This window comes from Pagrus major, chromosome 1 (assembly GCF_040436345.1).
Source record: "Pagrus major chromosome 1, Pma_NU_1.0".
Taxonomy (NCBI): Eukaryota; Metazoa; Chordata; class Actinopteri; order Spariformes; family Sparidae; genus Pagrus; species Pagrus major.
In genome coordinates, this window is record NC_133215.1 from 8,151,907 (window position 1) to 8,169,356 (window position 17,450).

Below are 17,450 nucleotides of genomic sequence, written 5' to 3' on the forward strand. Positions count from 1 at the left end.
CTACCTGACACCTGCACACATGAGACAAGAGAGACGGTTTTACTGGCTCACACTTGCAAAGTACTGCAGTACTGCAGTTTGTCTCTGGGCCTGTTACATGTCAGCGTGTTGGCAGAATAATCTGCAGATTTGAAGTTAATTAGGTGGAAAATGAGGCCTTGTGGGGACGAGGATAGAAAGTTTTAGTTTCTGGTGCTTCTAACACCACCGTGTGATCTTTATATTGAAGGCCGCAAACTCCCACCAACATAATATTTTATATTACTTTATCCATAGGACAGCTTGGAGAGATGACGGGGGGCGGATGACACGCAGCAAAGGGCCACAGGTCGGACTCGGACCCCGGTGGGTCACTGCAGCCAGGACAAAGCCTCTGTCCATGGGACGAGCTCTTCCAACTGAGCGAGCAGGGCGCACCTTTTCTTATTTCTTATCATTTTACCAACCTGTCCAGCCAAATGCGTGAAATTCAACCCTTCACTTCCATTCTGTGCACGCAACGGGGCAAATAAAACATACACATCTGGTAGCGAAGCAAATTAAGATCTTGGAGTTCAACTTTGGTGAACTTTGACCAGTCATGACATCACTGTTGGGTGTGTCCAAGCCTTTAAACTGAAGAGGTTTTTCTGCTGAGTGGACACTAAGACCTTTAAACATCCCATAAAGTCACTACCGCGGTTCAAAACCTGTTTATCATGTGTGTGTAAACTTTTATATACTTTCTGTAGATGTCCTGTCCTTGGTGGAGATGTAAGCTCCCTGGGTTTAGTTAACATGATTGTGTCATGGTTTGTCCCTTTGCATGAGCTTCCTCTTTAGACAGTGACAGTGCCGTTTTTTTAAAAGTCACACATTACTCCACATGTTTTGAACCGTCATGTTCCTCTCTGTGTCAGGGGTCAAACTGCTTTTTTCTATATTTACACTGGTCACACGGTCATCGTTGAATCACAGATGGACACAACTTAAAACCATCGTGAGAATCTGTCACTTGAGGGGAAATGTACTCGACTTTTAAAACCAGAGTTGGATTAGCGGTCACGTACACTAAAGCTGATGTGAAGGAGAAGAAAGCCAAAGAAAGGGAAAGTGCGAAAAGAAAATCTGATAACAGGGTAAATATTTAACCGGCCGTGTCAGGGAGCAGCAGACGTCACCACGCCTTTCGAGGAAGACCGTCAAACAACTGTAGGTGTGGAGAGTAAATACAGACCAGTGATTGTGAAACAAAACAACCTGCAGAATACTTTAGATTTATCTTTGCAAGATAAGAGAGAGAAGGTGCAGATTAATTGATCCCGACTTTTCCTCTAGCTGCCGTGAGGTCTCAATATTATATTATATTATTATAATAATTAGGTTAAAATAATCACATCCCCCTGAGGATGAGTCACAGACTGTATGAAACATGGATGTCGTCTCCCCGAGGAAGCTCAGAGTCAGAACAAACCAACAAAATCAGAGTAGACGGTGCCTGACTTTGCATATAATACCGCCAAACTACCGGCGTATCCAGAATTGGCAGAGGTGGAGCGTGGCACTGGTTACAGCTAGCCAGGCAGCGAGTGGCCAGCTGTCACATAAAGCGCCCACGCCCTAAATTATACATAACCAGAAGCCTTAAAATAATTTAAACCCCTTATTTTGCACAAGGCTGTAAACATGTTTACTTCTGCTGTGAAGTTTGGCATTTTAAGATGGCCGTCAGCGGGGATCATGGATTTATATGGATTAAAACCCGGACACAGCCCTGGAGACAGAGCCACGCTCCAAAAAATGTATCCACCGTTTCAGAGACGCTTCTTTCACAATGTCTTGTTGGGCCCCAGTGCATCACGTGACGATGTAATTACACGGTTTGGCCACTAGGAAAGATGCCTTCAAAGCCTGGCGCTCTTCCTGGGGGCTCGGCATACACCAAAAAAAGTTTTCTGGCGCCTGTGTTTACTTCCTGTTTATGCGTCCATTGAATATGCACGGTAGAGTTTTGCTGCAATACCACTAGTGGCCACCGTGCCTGATTGGAGGCAGGGCTGAGCGTCACCCTCCAGGGCCTGGTGGGGGTTTTTGGGAGGCCGGCCTCAAGTGGCTGTTTGAGGAACTGCAGTTTTTGGCACTTCCACGTTGGCTTCTCTTTTCAGCCCCAGAGGTTGCCACAAGGTAAAAAAATAGCCACTGTGAGTATGTTAGCAGGTTAGCGTGTAGCTCGAAGTGCCACTGTGCTTGAATACAGCCTCAAAGTTGCCGGCCTGGCTGAACTTTAGTCTTGTTATTCAAGATGACTGTTTTTCCCTTTTGATAACGAGTTTAGGCAAAACTCTGAGGATCATCCACGCGTGACATTTCTTTACTTAATCATTACCAAAATCTAAACAGATCCTCAAAGATGTGAGAAATCGCCAAAAAATGCCTCATAAATCATCAAAATTATAAATAAGGAGCACACACAAACACACACACACTTGAGGAGGAGCTGCAGTTGTCGTGTTGTTGTGTTTTTATCGACTTGAGACCGTAAACTCATTTTTTTAAAAACGCCCAGACAGAAAAAGAAAGACAAAGGAACAAAGAAGCTGCTTTTAACTTTTTATGACCCCCGAGACTCTCATGCACAACAACCATCTGTTAAAAATGATTCAACACATTTCATTTTTTTGTTGTTTTTGCTCCGTGAAGCACAACATGAGTCTTTAAGTATGAAGTAAGCTTCAAAAAATAATGACTCAACTTTACAAAACAAGCAACCTCAGAAAAACCCAGACTGAAACACTTTCTGGCAACGGCAGGTTTTTCTCAAGAAGAACACGTAAACCCTGAGAATAAATCACTTTTTTTTTTTTGCTTTTAATACGCCTGTTTCTATCCCACTGGAGCGCGTTTATTCAAATCAAACATGAACCAGAATCCCCCGTCAAAAAGTCCCATGAAGTCCTGCACTCTGTCCCCCCCTCTCTCCACATGCCGACCATACAAACACCACCACCCCCCCCACGCACAAATACTTAATCCTCCCAAATCCAGACAGGAAATGCCCTCGTCAGTAGAGCAGAATGCTTTTGACAGACCCCCGCTGCTCTTTCTCCCTCTCTCTGCTCTCTCCTCCCCCCTCCGCTGAATGATATACGTGCCCTCCACAAAACTTGCCATCTGGAAACAGTTAGGCTGTGAACGTTCGCACAGGGCCAAGAAAAACACGTCTATCTATAGAGTCCATCGGTAGAGGAGGATAATTCAACCGTGATATCAGAGGGGGAATATAGGACAAGTTATGGTTGCTTTCACTTTCTGGAGTGTGTGTGTGTGTGTGTCTTTGTGTCTTTGTGTGTGTGTGGGTTGGGGGACAATCAAATACTTGTTTGCTGTCATGACTCATGAGATCCAGTCAAAGTTTCTGGCTGAAGTGCTTCTTTCAGTTTACAGCTTGTTTTCTGGTTAGTTTCTAAGGAGAGCAGCACATACTAAGAAGCGTATTTTTATTTTTTTATAGACGCAAGCAACATTTATCTCCACAGTCCTCAGATGACCCCCCTCCTATCTTAATGACAGACATCCTGAGACTCCTCTATCTATGTGACCACTGGGTTTAAAATGGTGGACAGTAAAACACACAAAGAGAAAGACAGAGAGGCTGCAGAGGAAGGGAGAGATGATTACAGGAAAACACTCAGAGAAGAAAGAAGAGAAAGAAGAGGTGATGAAAAATAAGTTTTAAAGATGCCCTCATGACATCAATAAAGACATAAATAGGCTACAAATAGTCTGTTAGGAACAATGTGTGTCTGATAGGTTTCCTTTTCTGCAAGAAAGTATAATTTTCACATTAAAGGAGACATATTTTGTTCCTTTCCTTCAGTTTGTTATAAACAGTCGGTTCTTGTGCATGTAAAAGGTCTTGCAAATTTAAAAAGCCCAAAGTCCGTTCCTCTCTCCCACAGAAAAACACTGCTCCTGAAGCTCCTGAAGCTCCTGAAGCTCCTGAAGCTCCTCGTCAGTAGTCTGGCCTTTAATCCTGCGACTTTGTGACATCACACTCTGTCACCACGCCACACATTTGCATACTTTACGCCTATATTCACAGTAGAAGTGAAGCTAACTGTGCTGGCTCAGGAGCTAAAACAGAGCGTTTCAGACAGAGGAGGGATACAGAGCTGCAGCAGTGGACAGTTTGAGAAAACGGATGAGTTTTTTGAGCATTAAAGCCTGTAAACCTATTCCAGTAGTAACGCTAAATAAAATGAGAAACCTGGCAATGAGCATAATGTGTCTTCTTTAAAATATTTATATGCAAATATTTATCTTTTATTGCAAAAAGAAAAAAAAAACTGATGGGCAAAATATGTCTCCTACTTCACAGTAAAGTCTGTTCTCAGTGTGTGTGTGCACAGGCTTCAAGTTTTATCATCACACTTGTGTGTGTTGAATATTGGACCAGGATTGGCTACCAAAGTATTTTCAATTTGGGTCTATGATAATCAGATTATCAATGAGCACAGACAAAACTTACACTCAGCAATGAATGTAAAAACAGCCTTCTAGTGTCAAACTCCACTCATTCATCATCCTGCACAGTCAGGTTGCAGCAGTATAGTCGTATTAACAGTGGTATGAAAACTGACGGTTTTCATAACGTGAACATTGGCTTATCATGTAAGCGTTATTAAAAAAAAATCCCGTAATGCTGTAAAAAATGTTTTTAAGTTGGTTATTGTGTCGTGAAAATGTCATACCGTTGCAGTCAGCTGTAGGGACAAGAAGAGAAACACATTTTCCCACACAAGGATGTCAACCTTAATGGCTCTGAGAGTAAAGTAAGGTAAACATTAACCACACTTTGCCATTTCTTAATCTACAAAGGTAATTCACTCTAGAAAAACAGGTATTAAGTGATAAGGTGGCCATGTTTGAATATTACAGTAAAACTGTCTGTAGTTTAACCTGGTTCTTGATAATTCTTGGTTACTAAGTAGTTCAGACCTGTTGTTGATCAAATATGTTGTTCAAGGATGCTTTGATCAGAGTTGTGGTGGCAGGGAAAATAATCTGTTATTCACATTTCTATCAAATCTTTCTAATTTGGAGCTCAGACCTGGAAAAAACACTGCTTTTCAACAATTAAAGCATCACATCTTTTTAGCCACAACAATCCTTACAGCATTGAGAAAGTGTGTCCTCTAGTGGCACACGTGCTCCAGCACCTCACATCAGAATATAATGTATACAAATAAAACCAGTGGATCATAAAAGGACTCAAAAAAGAAGAAAAACAAAAAGAAACAAAAACAAAACATGCATTTTCTTTGCCATAAATCTTAAAGGTGACCGTATATTGGGGTCAACACATCAGTTTTCCATTTTCTTTACCTGTTGATGCCCAAAAAGAAAATATCCAGTACAACTCCAGTAGTTTTCATATTGTTCATTTAATTAAATTTAAGCAATTACACAAAAAATAGACACAACAATTCATCGTAAAGTACTGCACAATTTCAGTTACCCGAACACAAACAACAGTAAAATATATAGTCTGCACCGATGTCTTTAAAAGCTCAAAAATATTTCGGGGGTTTGGCCAAGTTCGCTTTACAGCACACATGCATCGACGGCTTCTTCAACAGATTACACGGGTTTTGTTAATCTGCCTTAAAAAAGGTGCAAAACAATAAATTCTAATCAGATTTTCACAGCATCACGGTCATATTATTTAAGCACATATAAGCAGAAATACAGGTAGAACTTTTAATTGAAATTGTCACTCAACCAGCTCATGAAATGTATCTGTAGTTCGTTTTAATTCTGCCATCAGACGTGTCAGAAAACCAGTGCTGAGAAACTTCACAGTAAAATGTTTGCAGAACGCTTACGGCTGGTCTTTTATACTCTAGTTATGCAAGTAGTCCTCGTGCATAGCAGTGCTCTGGTCTTCAGCGTTGAAAGCAGGCTTAAAGCTCAACAAAGAATCATCTGGAACAAACTCAGAGGCGCTCAAAAACACACAAACAGGAATCATAAGGCACCTGTATCTACCTTTACAATACTTCAGTTTAGTGCAAAAATAGGCTGTAAACAGCATTCAAGCACGATATTTTACATCTTGAACTATATTCGGACACATTTTTTAGGAAGGCAGATCATTGTCTCTTTCACTTATTGCACTTCATCTTTCTGCTGATGAGAATTTTTGTTTAAAAATGGGGGTTTGATCTATGAACCGCTCTAAAAAAAGACTGAGACAAGCTTTTTGTTTTAGTCACAGTTCAGCTATAAGTTACTGGACATTAAATTACATTGTAGATATTTAAAGCTGTAGGTCATCGGCTGCATATTGTTGTTTACTTACACAGAAATGCTCAAGTCCATTTTTTTAACATCGTACTATAAATATGATTAACACAAACTTGACCTTTGACCTCAGTAAATCCACAGTACCTGCACTTTTTCTTCTCTGTTTATCGCTCTCTGTACTCCAGAACATTAGCTATGAAATGAAGCAATGACTTTGAGGTTATAGCGCTGAGTCTCAGCTTTAATTTGATGTTTTTTTGCAACCACATCAGATGAACAGTTTGGAATCACGGCCCTTTTTATGAGAGAGTTCCCAAAAGGTAAAAACGTCTTCACTGTCCACCTAATGAAAATACTCTAACCTCAGTCATTCTTCTCTCTAACCTACAATGTTCTGGAGCACAGAGCCACAACACGTAGAAACATCACTGTCCTGATACTTATAAACTGCACCGCACACCAGCTTGTGATTTAAAAAAGCTAACAGCAAATAAAACCACTGATTAAAACCAAACAAAACATCTGATTCATCACATCCAGCTGATGGTGAAGTTCTGACTGAGGCTGAGGCCGAGATCTGCAACTGTTAACACCTGCAGAGAGGAAAGAAAACATTGTGATACAATAAAAACACTTTAACATAAAAACTATAAAACTTCTGTACCACATATGAAGCTTTTTAACACCAACAACAAAGTATACATTTCTTGAAACTGAGCCACTGTAGCCAAGTGGATTCGGAAGTATGTATTAAAACTGCTGTCACATCCAAGAACTTTGTACAATTTTGAAGTACTTGTTTTTTACTTTTAGTATTTCCATTTTATGCTTCTTTATACCTCTACTATACCTCCATATTCCACATTCAGATATTATACTTTTAACCTCACTGCATCGACTTAAAAGCTACTTGTTACTTTTCAGATTAAGATTTTGCATAAAATCATATGAAAATGTTTCAAATTGTTTTAGATTAAACTACCAAAAAGTATATAAAGAAGTACTGCTTACATGTTAATGTGTGAATGATCCAGTGATAATAATTGACAAGGACCATGGATCTGTATAATGAGTACTTCTACTTTCCACTTCGTATTTTATCTCTCTGACAGTCCTGGAAGTCACAGCGACAGGCCTTTAATTAACTTCAGCATGTCTCTGGTTGTTTTGGTGCATGTGATCGGTCACCGGTTGTTTACCACTTTATTTTTAATGGCTAACTCCCCCTATATCAAGCCCAAGTGACTCAGTGTAAACAACAATAGTTTCTCTGTGTCTGTCTGTTCACCTCTGACCCCTAACCTCACCTGGTTGTCTCTGTAGGTGAACGTTGCATCTTGGGAGTTCACCAGCACTTTGCTCGGCCTCTGTTTCACACCATAGAAGGAGGCCGTCTCCACCGTGATGTATGTGGCCTCCTCGTGCGTACGGAGCACCTCTGATGTCATCACGTTCTACATAATAGGCAGATGGATGAGTGTAAGTTACATCACAGCACGTGTCTGAATGAATACTGCTTCAAAACAAGACATGCGACAGGATGCACTGCTGTTGTGGTTGAGTAAGAGGTTTGTTTGAAATGTGGGTAATCACAAACTGAATCAGAATCTGAATGAGGCAGATACTGAGGGTGGATTTTCTTTTTCTTTCGAGGCAAAACTAGTTGAAAATCAGCACCTGTGAGACATTGAAGACGATGTAGGCGTACTGGTTGTTCTCGTAGGTGTCGATGCTCTCTCCGTCGTCCCAGAACAGATCTCCACTGGCTGAACCATCATCGGAGAGAGCCGAGACCAGATGAAGCGGCTGACCGCTGCTTACCCACAGCGTCAGGTTGGGCGCCTGTACAAACAGACATAAAGAGTGAAAAATGTGTGACAATAGAAACTACTGACTGTCAAATAAATGTCAGGTGTGAAAAATATTGAGCCATCCCAAGAAACATCATCATCAATTTCTTATGGTACAGACATGATCCTTCACTATGTTTTTTTTGAGGAAATAGGAATTTAAGATGCATCTCGAAACTTCAGCTCATGGGACCAAAACTACAGTCAATGCATTGCTAAATACTTCTAAGGGAAAGTAAGAAAATGTGTGTAATTTAGGAAAACTGACACTTTAAATAAAGACCTTAAATACATCCAAAGCTCCTCTCTCTTCTCAAGTTACTGCTGATTTTGAGGCTTGTCTGATGTTTTGATGAATGCCAGGTGGATCATAGCACCACAAAGTAAATATAAGAAAAACAGATGCAAACACAGACACATCATCATCTTGTATCACCGTCTCAGGCTTTGAAAGATGATAAAGAAGCTTTGGCCATGACACTGGCCCAAAGTTGTTCAGTGTAAACGGGCCTGTAGGTGAGGACATTTAGAATAACTCAACAACAATGCACAAAGTTTACCTGTGTTGGTGTAACAGAGCCCTCACGCAAATGCAGGTTGATCTTATCTAGAGGAGCATCGAGTCGAAGTTCTTCACCCTTACTGCGCACAGAGTCGCCCTGTGAAGCAGATGAACACATGTGACCACAGACTGTTAGTAAACTGTTTAAAACTCTGTAATCTGGGCTTTGTACGGGGCTGAATGTCGCTAGTAGGTCTCACCGCGTAGTAGTCGTACCACAGACCCTCTGGGAAGTAACCTTCGACATAGTCCACTCCAGGATCCAATACTGGTGTCACCAGTAAACTCTTCCCCCACAGGAACTGTTTGTCGATCCCATAGGTTTTGATATCTTTTGGGAACCTACATACAGGATATATGTCAAAGATCCTCCCCAGTGCAGCCAAAACAACAAATTAGATCGAGATAAAACGAGCAGGATTACTCACTCAAACATAATCGGCCGTGCAACAGTGTGTCCGTGTACGTGTGCGTGATGGAAGAGAGTGTAGAGGAGAGGGAAGAGAGAGTAACGCAGCAGCAGAGCCTGTTTCATGGCTGTACGAGCCAGAGGGCTGAAAGCCGTCGGGTCTTGAGGCTGTAAATTTAAACATAATAAATATGGTATAACTTCAGTTGGTACTGCGATGCTTAGAGTATTTTTTACTCATTGGTGACACTGGAGCAGTGATATCGAGATCTCACCCTCATGTCGATGGCGTTGTGGTTGCGTGTGAAGGGATAAAAAGCTCCCAGCTGCGTCCAGCGGACACAGAGTTCCTCCTGCGGCTCCTCGCTGAAGCCACAGATGTCTGCTCCCACCAACGGGATGCCCAGAAGGTTAAAGGTCAAGATACCTGAAGGAGACAAAAGAGAGGTGGGCAACACCAGGATGAAATGTTGATGAGAAACTTGATCAAGATTGACATTAAGAGAGACTAAAGTGACAACAAGTTGAGGATCTGAGACAGAGAAACATTATTAAACTAGTAACAGACAATTTCAGACACAATTCTAGGAAGTCTAATAACAACCCATCAGCCTGGGTGTTACTGCTCCTCCTTACTTTACTGTAGTTGACAGACTAATTACAGAGCAGTGTGCAATAAAACATGTGTAGCTGCCACTTGAAACTATAATGAAGATCTTTAGAATAGCACAACCCTCAAATTAGCAGTCGTACAACAACATAAGTGTGTCATTAATCCTGTAAATACGCAGGCTCTTGAGGAAAAACATGGCAATAAAGTAACTGTCACTTAAAGCTGTATTAATTTATTTTGGCTACTTGGGGAGCAGAAGACACAACGAGCTTACAGACACAAAGCGGACACGTTATCAGCCAATAAAGTTATTTAACAACATTATCTGCCTGCGGTGAAATGAGGAGACGAAACATTTCTAAAGAGGCTGAAAGAGTTCAAAAAGCTCAGAAGAGTTGGTGAAAATACTTTGTGGGTTTATCGCCACAAGTGACCGCTTTCACATTACAAACAACGATTTCATTGTTGACATACAAACATGACAAATTGAGCTTTTAAAGTTACGATGAAGGGGATAGCAATCATTTATTCAGCTGAAAAATGTATCTGAAGGTATCCAACCTGCTATAGACGTGTACAGGTCTTTCCACTGGCTCCTGTTGTCTCCCAGCCAGTGACCAGAGTACATCCCCTGACTGGGGAAGGTGGAACGAGAGATGACAAACGGTTTCTTTGCCACGATACGCTTCAGAGCGCTGCACAGGAGTGGACACAGTGGAGAGACAGAAGATTGTTCATGTGTTCAGCATTTTACCTTTGTTTTGCATCTCTGTGTGTGTGAGTGTGAGTGTTATAGGTGTTGACCTTGCAGATGCCTTTGCTTCCATGAGTCCGTAGAGGCTGTGCATGTTATAGTGTATGGACAGCTTTTGCTGTGCGGTGGCGCACACAGTTTTGGCTCTCAGCAAACCTCCGAGTATACCTGAGAGGTAAAAGACAAAACATTTCAATAATCGTATCTACTCTGTAATCGTGTTCATGTTATGTTTGTTGTGTGATATATGCATGAGATCTCCCACCGGGTGTGTAAGGAGGATTTTCAAGACTGTTCGATGGACAGCCTTTGGTCGACCCATCCAGGAAATTTGACGGCTCATTCATGTCCTAAAAACGAACAAGACAAAGTTTAAGTAGTAGATATAGAATGGAGAGAGCTTTAATCATCAATTAATCTGTTAATTATTTTCTCAATTAAGCATGAAGTCCTTCTTAAAGCACAAGACGACGTCCTCAAACGTCTCGTTTTGTCCACAACCAAAAGATTTTCAGTTTACCGTCACAATGGAATAAAGAAACCAGAAAATATTCACATTTAAACACCCATTATCAAAATAGTTGGTGATTAGTTTGAAAAGCATCTCCCATTCCCATACTTACAATCCAGACTCCATCAAATGGCACCTTGTCGTGAAACCTCTTCAGGTTGTCGTACCACCATTCATGCGTCACATCATTGGAGAAATCAGGATATGCTGTCAGACCAGGCCACACCTGGAGGGAGAGATGGAAAAATTTCAATACTAAAACACCCTGAAGGTTTCCTTTTGACAGCAGAGGACAGAGGGGAGAGTAGTACAGGATCAATTGTCTCACCGTCCCAATAAGTGTTTTTCCTTCAGCGTCTTTAATAAAAATGTCTCTCCTCAGCCCTTCATCGAACGGCCAGTATGAGCCCTCAGGCTGTGAGCTGCTGATACCTGGATCCTGCAGGTTGAGACACAACTGTCACACAAACACGCCACATCAGACACAACGCACACACATATGAAAGCAAATATAATCTCCCGTGTACCAGGATCATGACGTAGCGCTGGTCATGTGCGTGAAGGTCCTTGACCAGATCAGGCAGCGTGGCGAACTTTGTTGAGTCGAAAGTGAAGTCCAGAAAATGCTCCATGTAGTCGATATCATTCCACTGGACGTCCTGCGAGCAAATCAACACACACATTACACATTTTATAAAGAACTCAACGAGCCACACTGACAGTCGAACAGAATAAACTGTCTTCTGTGGCAACTTCACCTGGGGTATCCCATAGTTTCTCATGCTCTTCACGATCTCCCAGGTAGAATCACTAGTGTTGTAGCCCCAGCGACAGAGGTGATAACCTAAAGCCCAGTAGATGGGCATCGCTGGGTAGCCTGTGAACACAAGGAGGGATGAAGAGAGAGGAGAGTAAATAAAACATGAGGATATTACCGTTAATACCTTCAACAAACTCTCGGGCTAACAGAATCACATCCAGTACAGTGTTTGATCACAGAAACAGGCTGTACACATATTTTTCACTCTTGACACCACAAATCTTCTGAAAGATGTGTTGAATCTTTTCTGTTCATACACTGTCAGCAAATAAATTTCATGTACAGCATTTATCTAGGCGTTGTGGTTGTGTGTCATGATGAATAATCTCTTTTTAGGATAAGAGAAGAGGAGGAGGAAGAAGACAAGTTTGTTCATATCTATTATCTCAACATTCCTGCATGGCCACATCAAAGACAACTCATACTGACCTATGACTTCCACATACTGTTCAATCACTGAAGCCGGATCGGGACCGAGGAAAACGTAAAAGTCAAGGATTCCACCGATAGTACGCCAGGTGAGGGCAGGGGCGGGCTGGAGGATCACATCTGATGAAACAGAAAGACTTCTGATGAAACACTTGTCGTTTATGAGAAAATCCTTCTGTGCAAGATACAGTTAGGACCACTGAGATATGCACAACTACGAAGCTAGACAGCAAAGAAATGAAGAAAGTACTTGGGGTGTAATGACTGTACAGTATCAGCTGATTAAAAGATCTGCATCATAACATTAAAAACACTTACAACATTCTTCATGATGATGGCAAAGAGGAGATTGAGTTTATGATCCAATTCAGTCTTTCAGTTTGCAATGCTCTGTCGAACTACAACATAACCTCTGAGCGACCCCTTTATAAACACTTGATAATTACTGACTCTGCAGTCACACCGCTCTGACACTGCAGATAGTCATGATGATAAACGGTCATGTGGGACCTCTGTTTTGAGGAAATTGCTTAATGTTGTCATGGGACACTGTAGGAATCTTTCCCACCTCTTCAATCCACAAAATCTGATACTAATGTGTATTATTGCACACAGTGAAACCTGAAGTGAAAGTATCAGGGCGACTTGCAGACTGACCCATTGCGTTGCTGTTCAGCAAGAAGAAGCCATGTGCGTTCCCTCCGTCCTCCATAGCCAGGTAAAACGGATGGGCTCCGTATAGGTTTGTCTGTTCCTACAATGTGAAGAGAAACAAGGATATTATAAAAACTTTAACCTTATTTATACAACTGAACTGCACATTTAATCAAGCCATAATCCAGAGTAGAAAAGTCCTGACTTGCCCGAAGAAGAATACAGCCCCGATTGATTGATGTTAGATGAGGACGAGTAGATAATGACTGAAGTTGCAATTATAGGTGAACTTATCCTTTAATGATATTAGTTAAAACAGTCGTACTAAGAGTCAAATGTCTATGGTTATTTACTTGAAAGTTAATTTTTGTTTCTGTTGCTAAAATGTTACAACTAGTTGGTTATTTCTTAATTTTTAACAGAGGAGATGGGCGAGACAGTGAAGACAAAGCTGTCTGCTGCTTCAGCACCACGGACAGCACCATGGATTTGTCGATACACAGCAAAGATACACTACTGATATTTCAGAGCCGTGACTTGGACCAGAGATTCTAACCTGCACAAACCAGATAAAGGATCAATGAGTCGGGCAGACTAGATTAACATTCAACAAAACAACCCCTCTGCCCCTGCACCCTCTCTACTACTACAGGACGAAGAGGGGAACTGCAGTCTAACAACAGTGATGTCACCCCCCCGCTCAAATCGGCCACTGGTTTTAACTAGAAACAGAGCAATGACAATAAGAGGAATTTCCATACCGTAGGAGGCACATCTCTGGCCCACATGGTGAGTGTGTTCCAGTGGACATCGTGCAGAAAGGTGGAGCGATGCTCGCCCAGGCCATAAATGAACTGACTCGGCAGGGATGTGGAGATCTGGAGAAACTGATCCGCGTAGAAGAGAGGAGCCACTGTGGTGTTCAGACTAACAGGAAACCGTTGAAAGGGGGACACAGTTTTGTATTGTTAATCAGTTTATTACAACACACGGTGGGTTATATAAGTGAATGTGCCTTGAGAAACCACCTAATGTAGCCTGTTAAACTTACAGCACTGCTCCTGTTGACTTCCTCTTCACTACGAGACCAAACGGCTGCTTTGAAATCTCTACGATGTAGTCTGGACTTTCTGCCTTCTTGGTGGCGGTGGGAACAGATATTGGGACTTCAAAGCGTGAGTTATTAGGGTCAGTGATCTAGATTGAGAAACAAGAGAAACACAATAATCAAATTACAGACCAGAGAAAATGTAATAAAAACTATATCAACTGACCTATAAAGATTATGACGGTACCTTTGGACCAACCTAATTTAAATAAAGATTGGCACATATCTCACCGACACATTAGTCCACAGGGATAGAGCTGTGAGTGCGGACTGATTAACCCTTTTTCATGAACATGCATGTTTATCTACAAAAAACATTTACGTTTATCGGTTTGAACATTAAATATCTTGTCTTTGCACTGTACTAAATTGAAGATAGGTCAACAGGTATATGCTAATCATTAGTTTTTGTTACATTTACACAAAGTTTAGACTTTTTTTTTTTTTAATCGGGTTTGGATTAACACCCGTATTTTGGTTTCTACCACTTCTTGGACAATATAAGTGGGTCTTAGCTAGTTTGCTATGCTTCCTTCCCCCGCTAGTCGAGAAGTCTGTCTGCACTCTGGAGCAAGGTAAGTAGTTTATCAGTGCCTATTTGTTGTAGATAAGAGCGGTGACACTGAACCAAAACAGTAAAGCTGAGGGCTGGAAGACCAAATCATTGTGTTGAAAGATGCTAAACACTCCACAGAGCTGAGGGGAACTGCCAGGTGATAATGACTTGTAGGCTTCTCCTTCCTATGACTGAACCCGTTTGCATCACACATAGACATTTGATTCATGTTAATATAAAAATACTGACTTAGTCCAGCTTTAGCTTTAAGCGCTTTGCCCAGGAAGCCCTTTGTTATGACGTTGACAAGCAGCTGCAACAAAAGCTTTTATTTCACAATAACGTCAGATTACTACATTATTAAATATATAGATGCTATAAGTCATCTGCATCTGTATAAAGTCTAAACTTCTAACACAAAAACATTATCTGTGTGACCTATTAAATATAAGGATATAATGGTTGCTTACCCTGACACGTAGCCGCGTATCTGTCTCATGACGTATCTCTGCCTCTAATGTGAGGATGTCTGCTGGGTAGTAGGTCTTCACCTCCCTCACCAGCTTAGCTTTCTGCCCCAGGGATGTGTCGTTTAAAGACACAAGCGAGTAGGAAGGAAAATCCGGAGGATAGAAACACCAAGGGATACCATTCCTCCCTGATGGGCGGGTGGCAGACGAGGACGGAGAGGATGCACGCATAAAGCAACAGTTCCTTGCCTCACACAGCTCTTTGGTCACAACCACCCCTCTTTCAGGGTAACAATCAAACCTCCACGCCTCAGGGATTAAACTGCAAGCCTCCCGGCGGGCAGCGGCTGCAGTTTCGTTTAGTCCTGTTTTTGCACCAGAGTCTGGCATTTGTGCAGGTGCCGGTGGCGGAGGTCTATGTGGCTGTTCTTTGGACGGCCTGTGCAGCCAGAACATGGTGCCAAGTAGCCAGCCTCCACAGAGGAGCAGCAGCAGGCAGCCAATCACCAAAACGCCAGTGGTGACAGAACATGACGGCCTCCGTGGAAGCAAAGAGGCTTCCTCCGGGTCTGGCACCTTAAAACACAACAAGGAAATCCCATCAGCAAGCATTCAATCAGGAGGAATCAGACTTTTACTCTACACTGTTAAAAAAAACTGCTGATGCTTTCCAGTATGGGTAATCAACAAAGAAAACAATGAGAGGTTTTATTTTTATTTCACCAGGGATGCCTTATTGAGGGCTCAAGACTAAAAACATAGAAAAAAGGTTACACTGGAACAATTTACTCTGACACCTTAAAACAACCAAATTTCTGCAGTTATTATTTAAGAAGCCAATCCTTTAAACCTCTAAACCTGACAGTATACGGGTTGAGTCAGAGGAAGCAGTATACATAAATGATATATAAATATACATCATGAACTCACTGGAACTTCTTCACGGACGGGACGAGGCTCTTCTGACAAAACCGCACTGGAAAACTGAACATCTTCAGGGTTCAACCGCTTGTACGACACCATCCTGATAGTGTGTGTTTGTCAAAGTGAGTGACTGAACACAAGAGGGAAAGAGAGACAGAGACAGCAGAGCAAAGTTCAGTGCAACGGAAAATCTAATTTCCTGCCGTGTGGAGTTGTTTAGAGAAGCGTTTATTAGATCTGATGAAGTGAAAATGACAGTTTCTTTGATTTGACAGCTGAGTTGAAGGGTTTCATCATAAGAGGAAGCAGATTTTGTGTGTAAATTATGGGAACTATGATGATGATGAATTGTCATGTTAAAAGCTGGACAGTAAAGAAGACCACACACATTTCAGGACACATTAACTTATCATGGAGGTGCAAGTTTAATGCTCATAATCAGATTATAAGTATCATGCTGTGTCTTTAACTGTGGCATCGAGGTCACATGCATCTTAGTCATTATAATTTTAAATAGAAGCTAATCTTGACTTGGTGAATGTCTCAAACACAACACTCCAGTGACGTCTCACGTTATAATTCACTAAACCTGAGGTACTGTGAACACCCACACTGACGTGAAGTGCTGCACATTTTGTCCAAAGGACACTATGTTGTTGCTAACTTTAGCTAGCCATGCGTAGAGAATCATGTGAATGTCAAAGTTCACCAGGGAGACGTTTGACCACTCAATGAACTGCAGTTTTGATTGCACCCGGGTAATTATAGAAACATAACTATTCGCCCGAAACCGACTGAGTGTATTGTAGAAATGCGTTTATTAGCATTAGCTAGCGCAAACTTTAACAGCAGAGTGCAGTAACTTTAGCTAACGTGAGCTAACGTTAGCTGACAACAGCGCTAGCGTCACCGGTACTCACCTAAATATCCCGAGTTCTCCAGACTGAATAAAATACAGCATAAGGAACAATTTTTCCTTTATGTGAATGTTATGTCGGCTAAGTTATTCGTGACGCCGATGACCTCAACCGTGTGCATGTTGCGCGTTTGTTTATCCTCATGACACATTCACGTTCACCTCGTAATTCCGAAAACTTCCGGTTCAGGAGCTCCTCCACGAATCCCAGGTCCGAAAACTAAACTCCAAATGTAAACAGCGTTATGCGATGAAACATCAGACTAAAGGTACGTTTATATTTAAATAAAGATTGCGCTAATTTCTTTTAATTTCTTTAATTTCTTCATTTCTTTTAATTTCAGGGGGCAGAGTTTGTTTTCTTGCCGCTGTGCTGCCTTCAGGAGCAGCTTTGGGTCATGTAAAACCTGTAGACGAACACTGATCTCATGTCAAGTATGAACTCCTGTAAATGTGCTTTAAATGGTACAATGGTTGAACACATAACCATTAGTATAAAGTAGTATAACTGTATAAAATATAAACAAGTCACATTTTATTTTCTGGGAATATTCAATAGTCTATTTTCATAGATATTTCCCACATGTTA

General features: G+C 41.6%; 1 protein-coding gene and 1 long non-coding RNA gene across 2 annotated transcripts in view; one reads left to right on the top strand and one right to left on the bottom strand.

Moving 5' to 3' along the window:
• The window catches only part of LOC140994015 (uncharacterized), a 9,280-nt gene extending 868 nt beyond the window's left edge, over nucleotides 1-8,412 (top strand). Inside the window, exons 2-3 of the long non-coding RNA XR_012178702.1 lie at nucleotides 7,609-7,764; nucleotides 7,939-8,412. This is a non-coding gene — a long non-coding RNA (uncharacterized lncRNA). The remainder of the gene's footprint in view (nucleotides 1-7,608; nucleotides 7,765-7,938) is intronic.
• gaa2 (alpha glucosidase 2) lies at nucleotides 5,405-16,981 on the bottom strand. The gene is made up of 21 exons (XM_073463552.1): nucleotides 16,866-16,981; nucleotides 15,952-16,075; nucleotides 15,022-15,597; nucleotides 13,939-14,084; nucleotides 13,649-13,814; nucleotides 12,891-12,987; nucleotides 12,234-12,353; nucleotides 11,743-11,861; nucleotides 11,512-11,643; nucleotides 11,313-11,423; nucleotides 11,097-11,210; nucleotides 10,739-10,823; nucleotides 10,524-10,641; nucleotides 10,281-10,414; nucleotides 9,382-9,533; nucleotides 9,126-9,274; nucleotides 8,898-9,039; nucleotides 8,696-8,794; nucleotides 7,963-8,127; nucleotides 7,593-7,739; nucleotides 5,405-6,878 (listed from the first exon to the last, which is right to left on the bottom strand). Exons 2-21 carry the CDS (start codon nucleotides 16,042-16,044, stop codon nucleotides 6,816-6,818), a joined length of 2,928 nt encoding a protein of 975 aa, XP_073319653.1. The 5' UTR covers nucleotides 16,045-16,075; nucleotides 16,866-16,981; the 3' UTR covers nucleotides 5,405-6,815.
• Nucleotides 16,982-17,450: the final 469 nt, after the last annotated feature.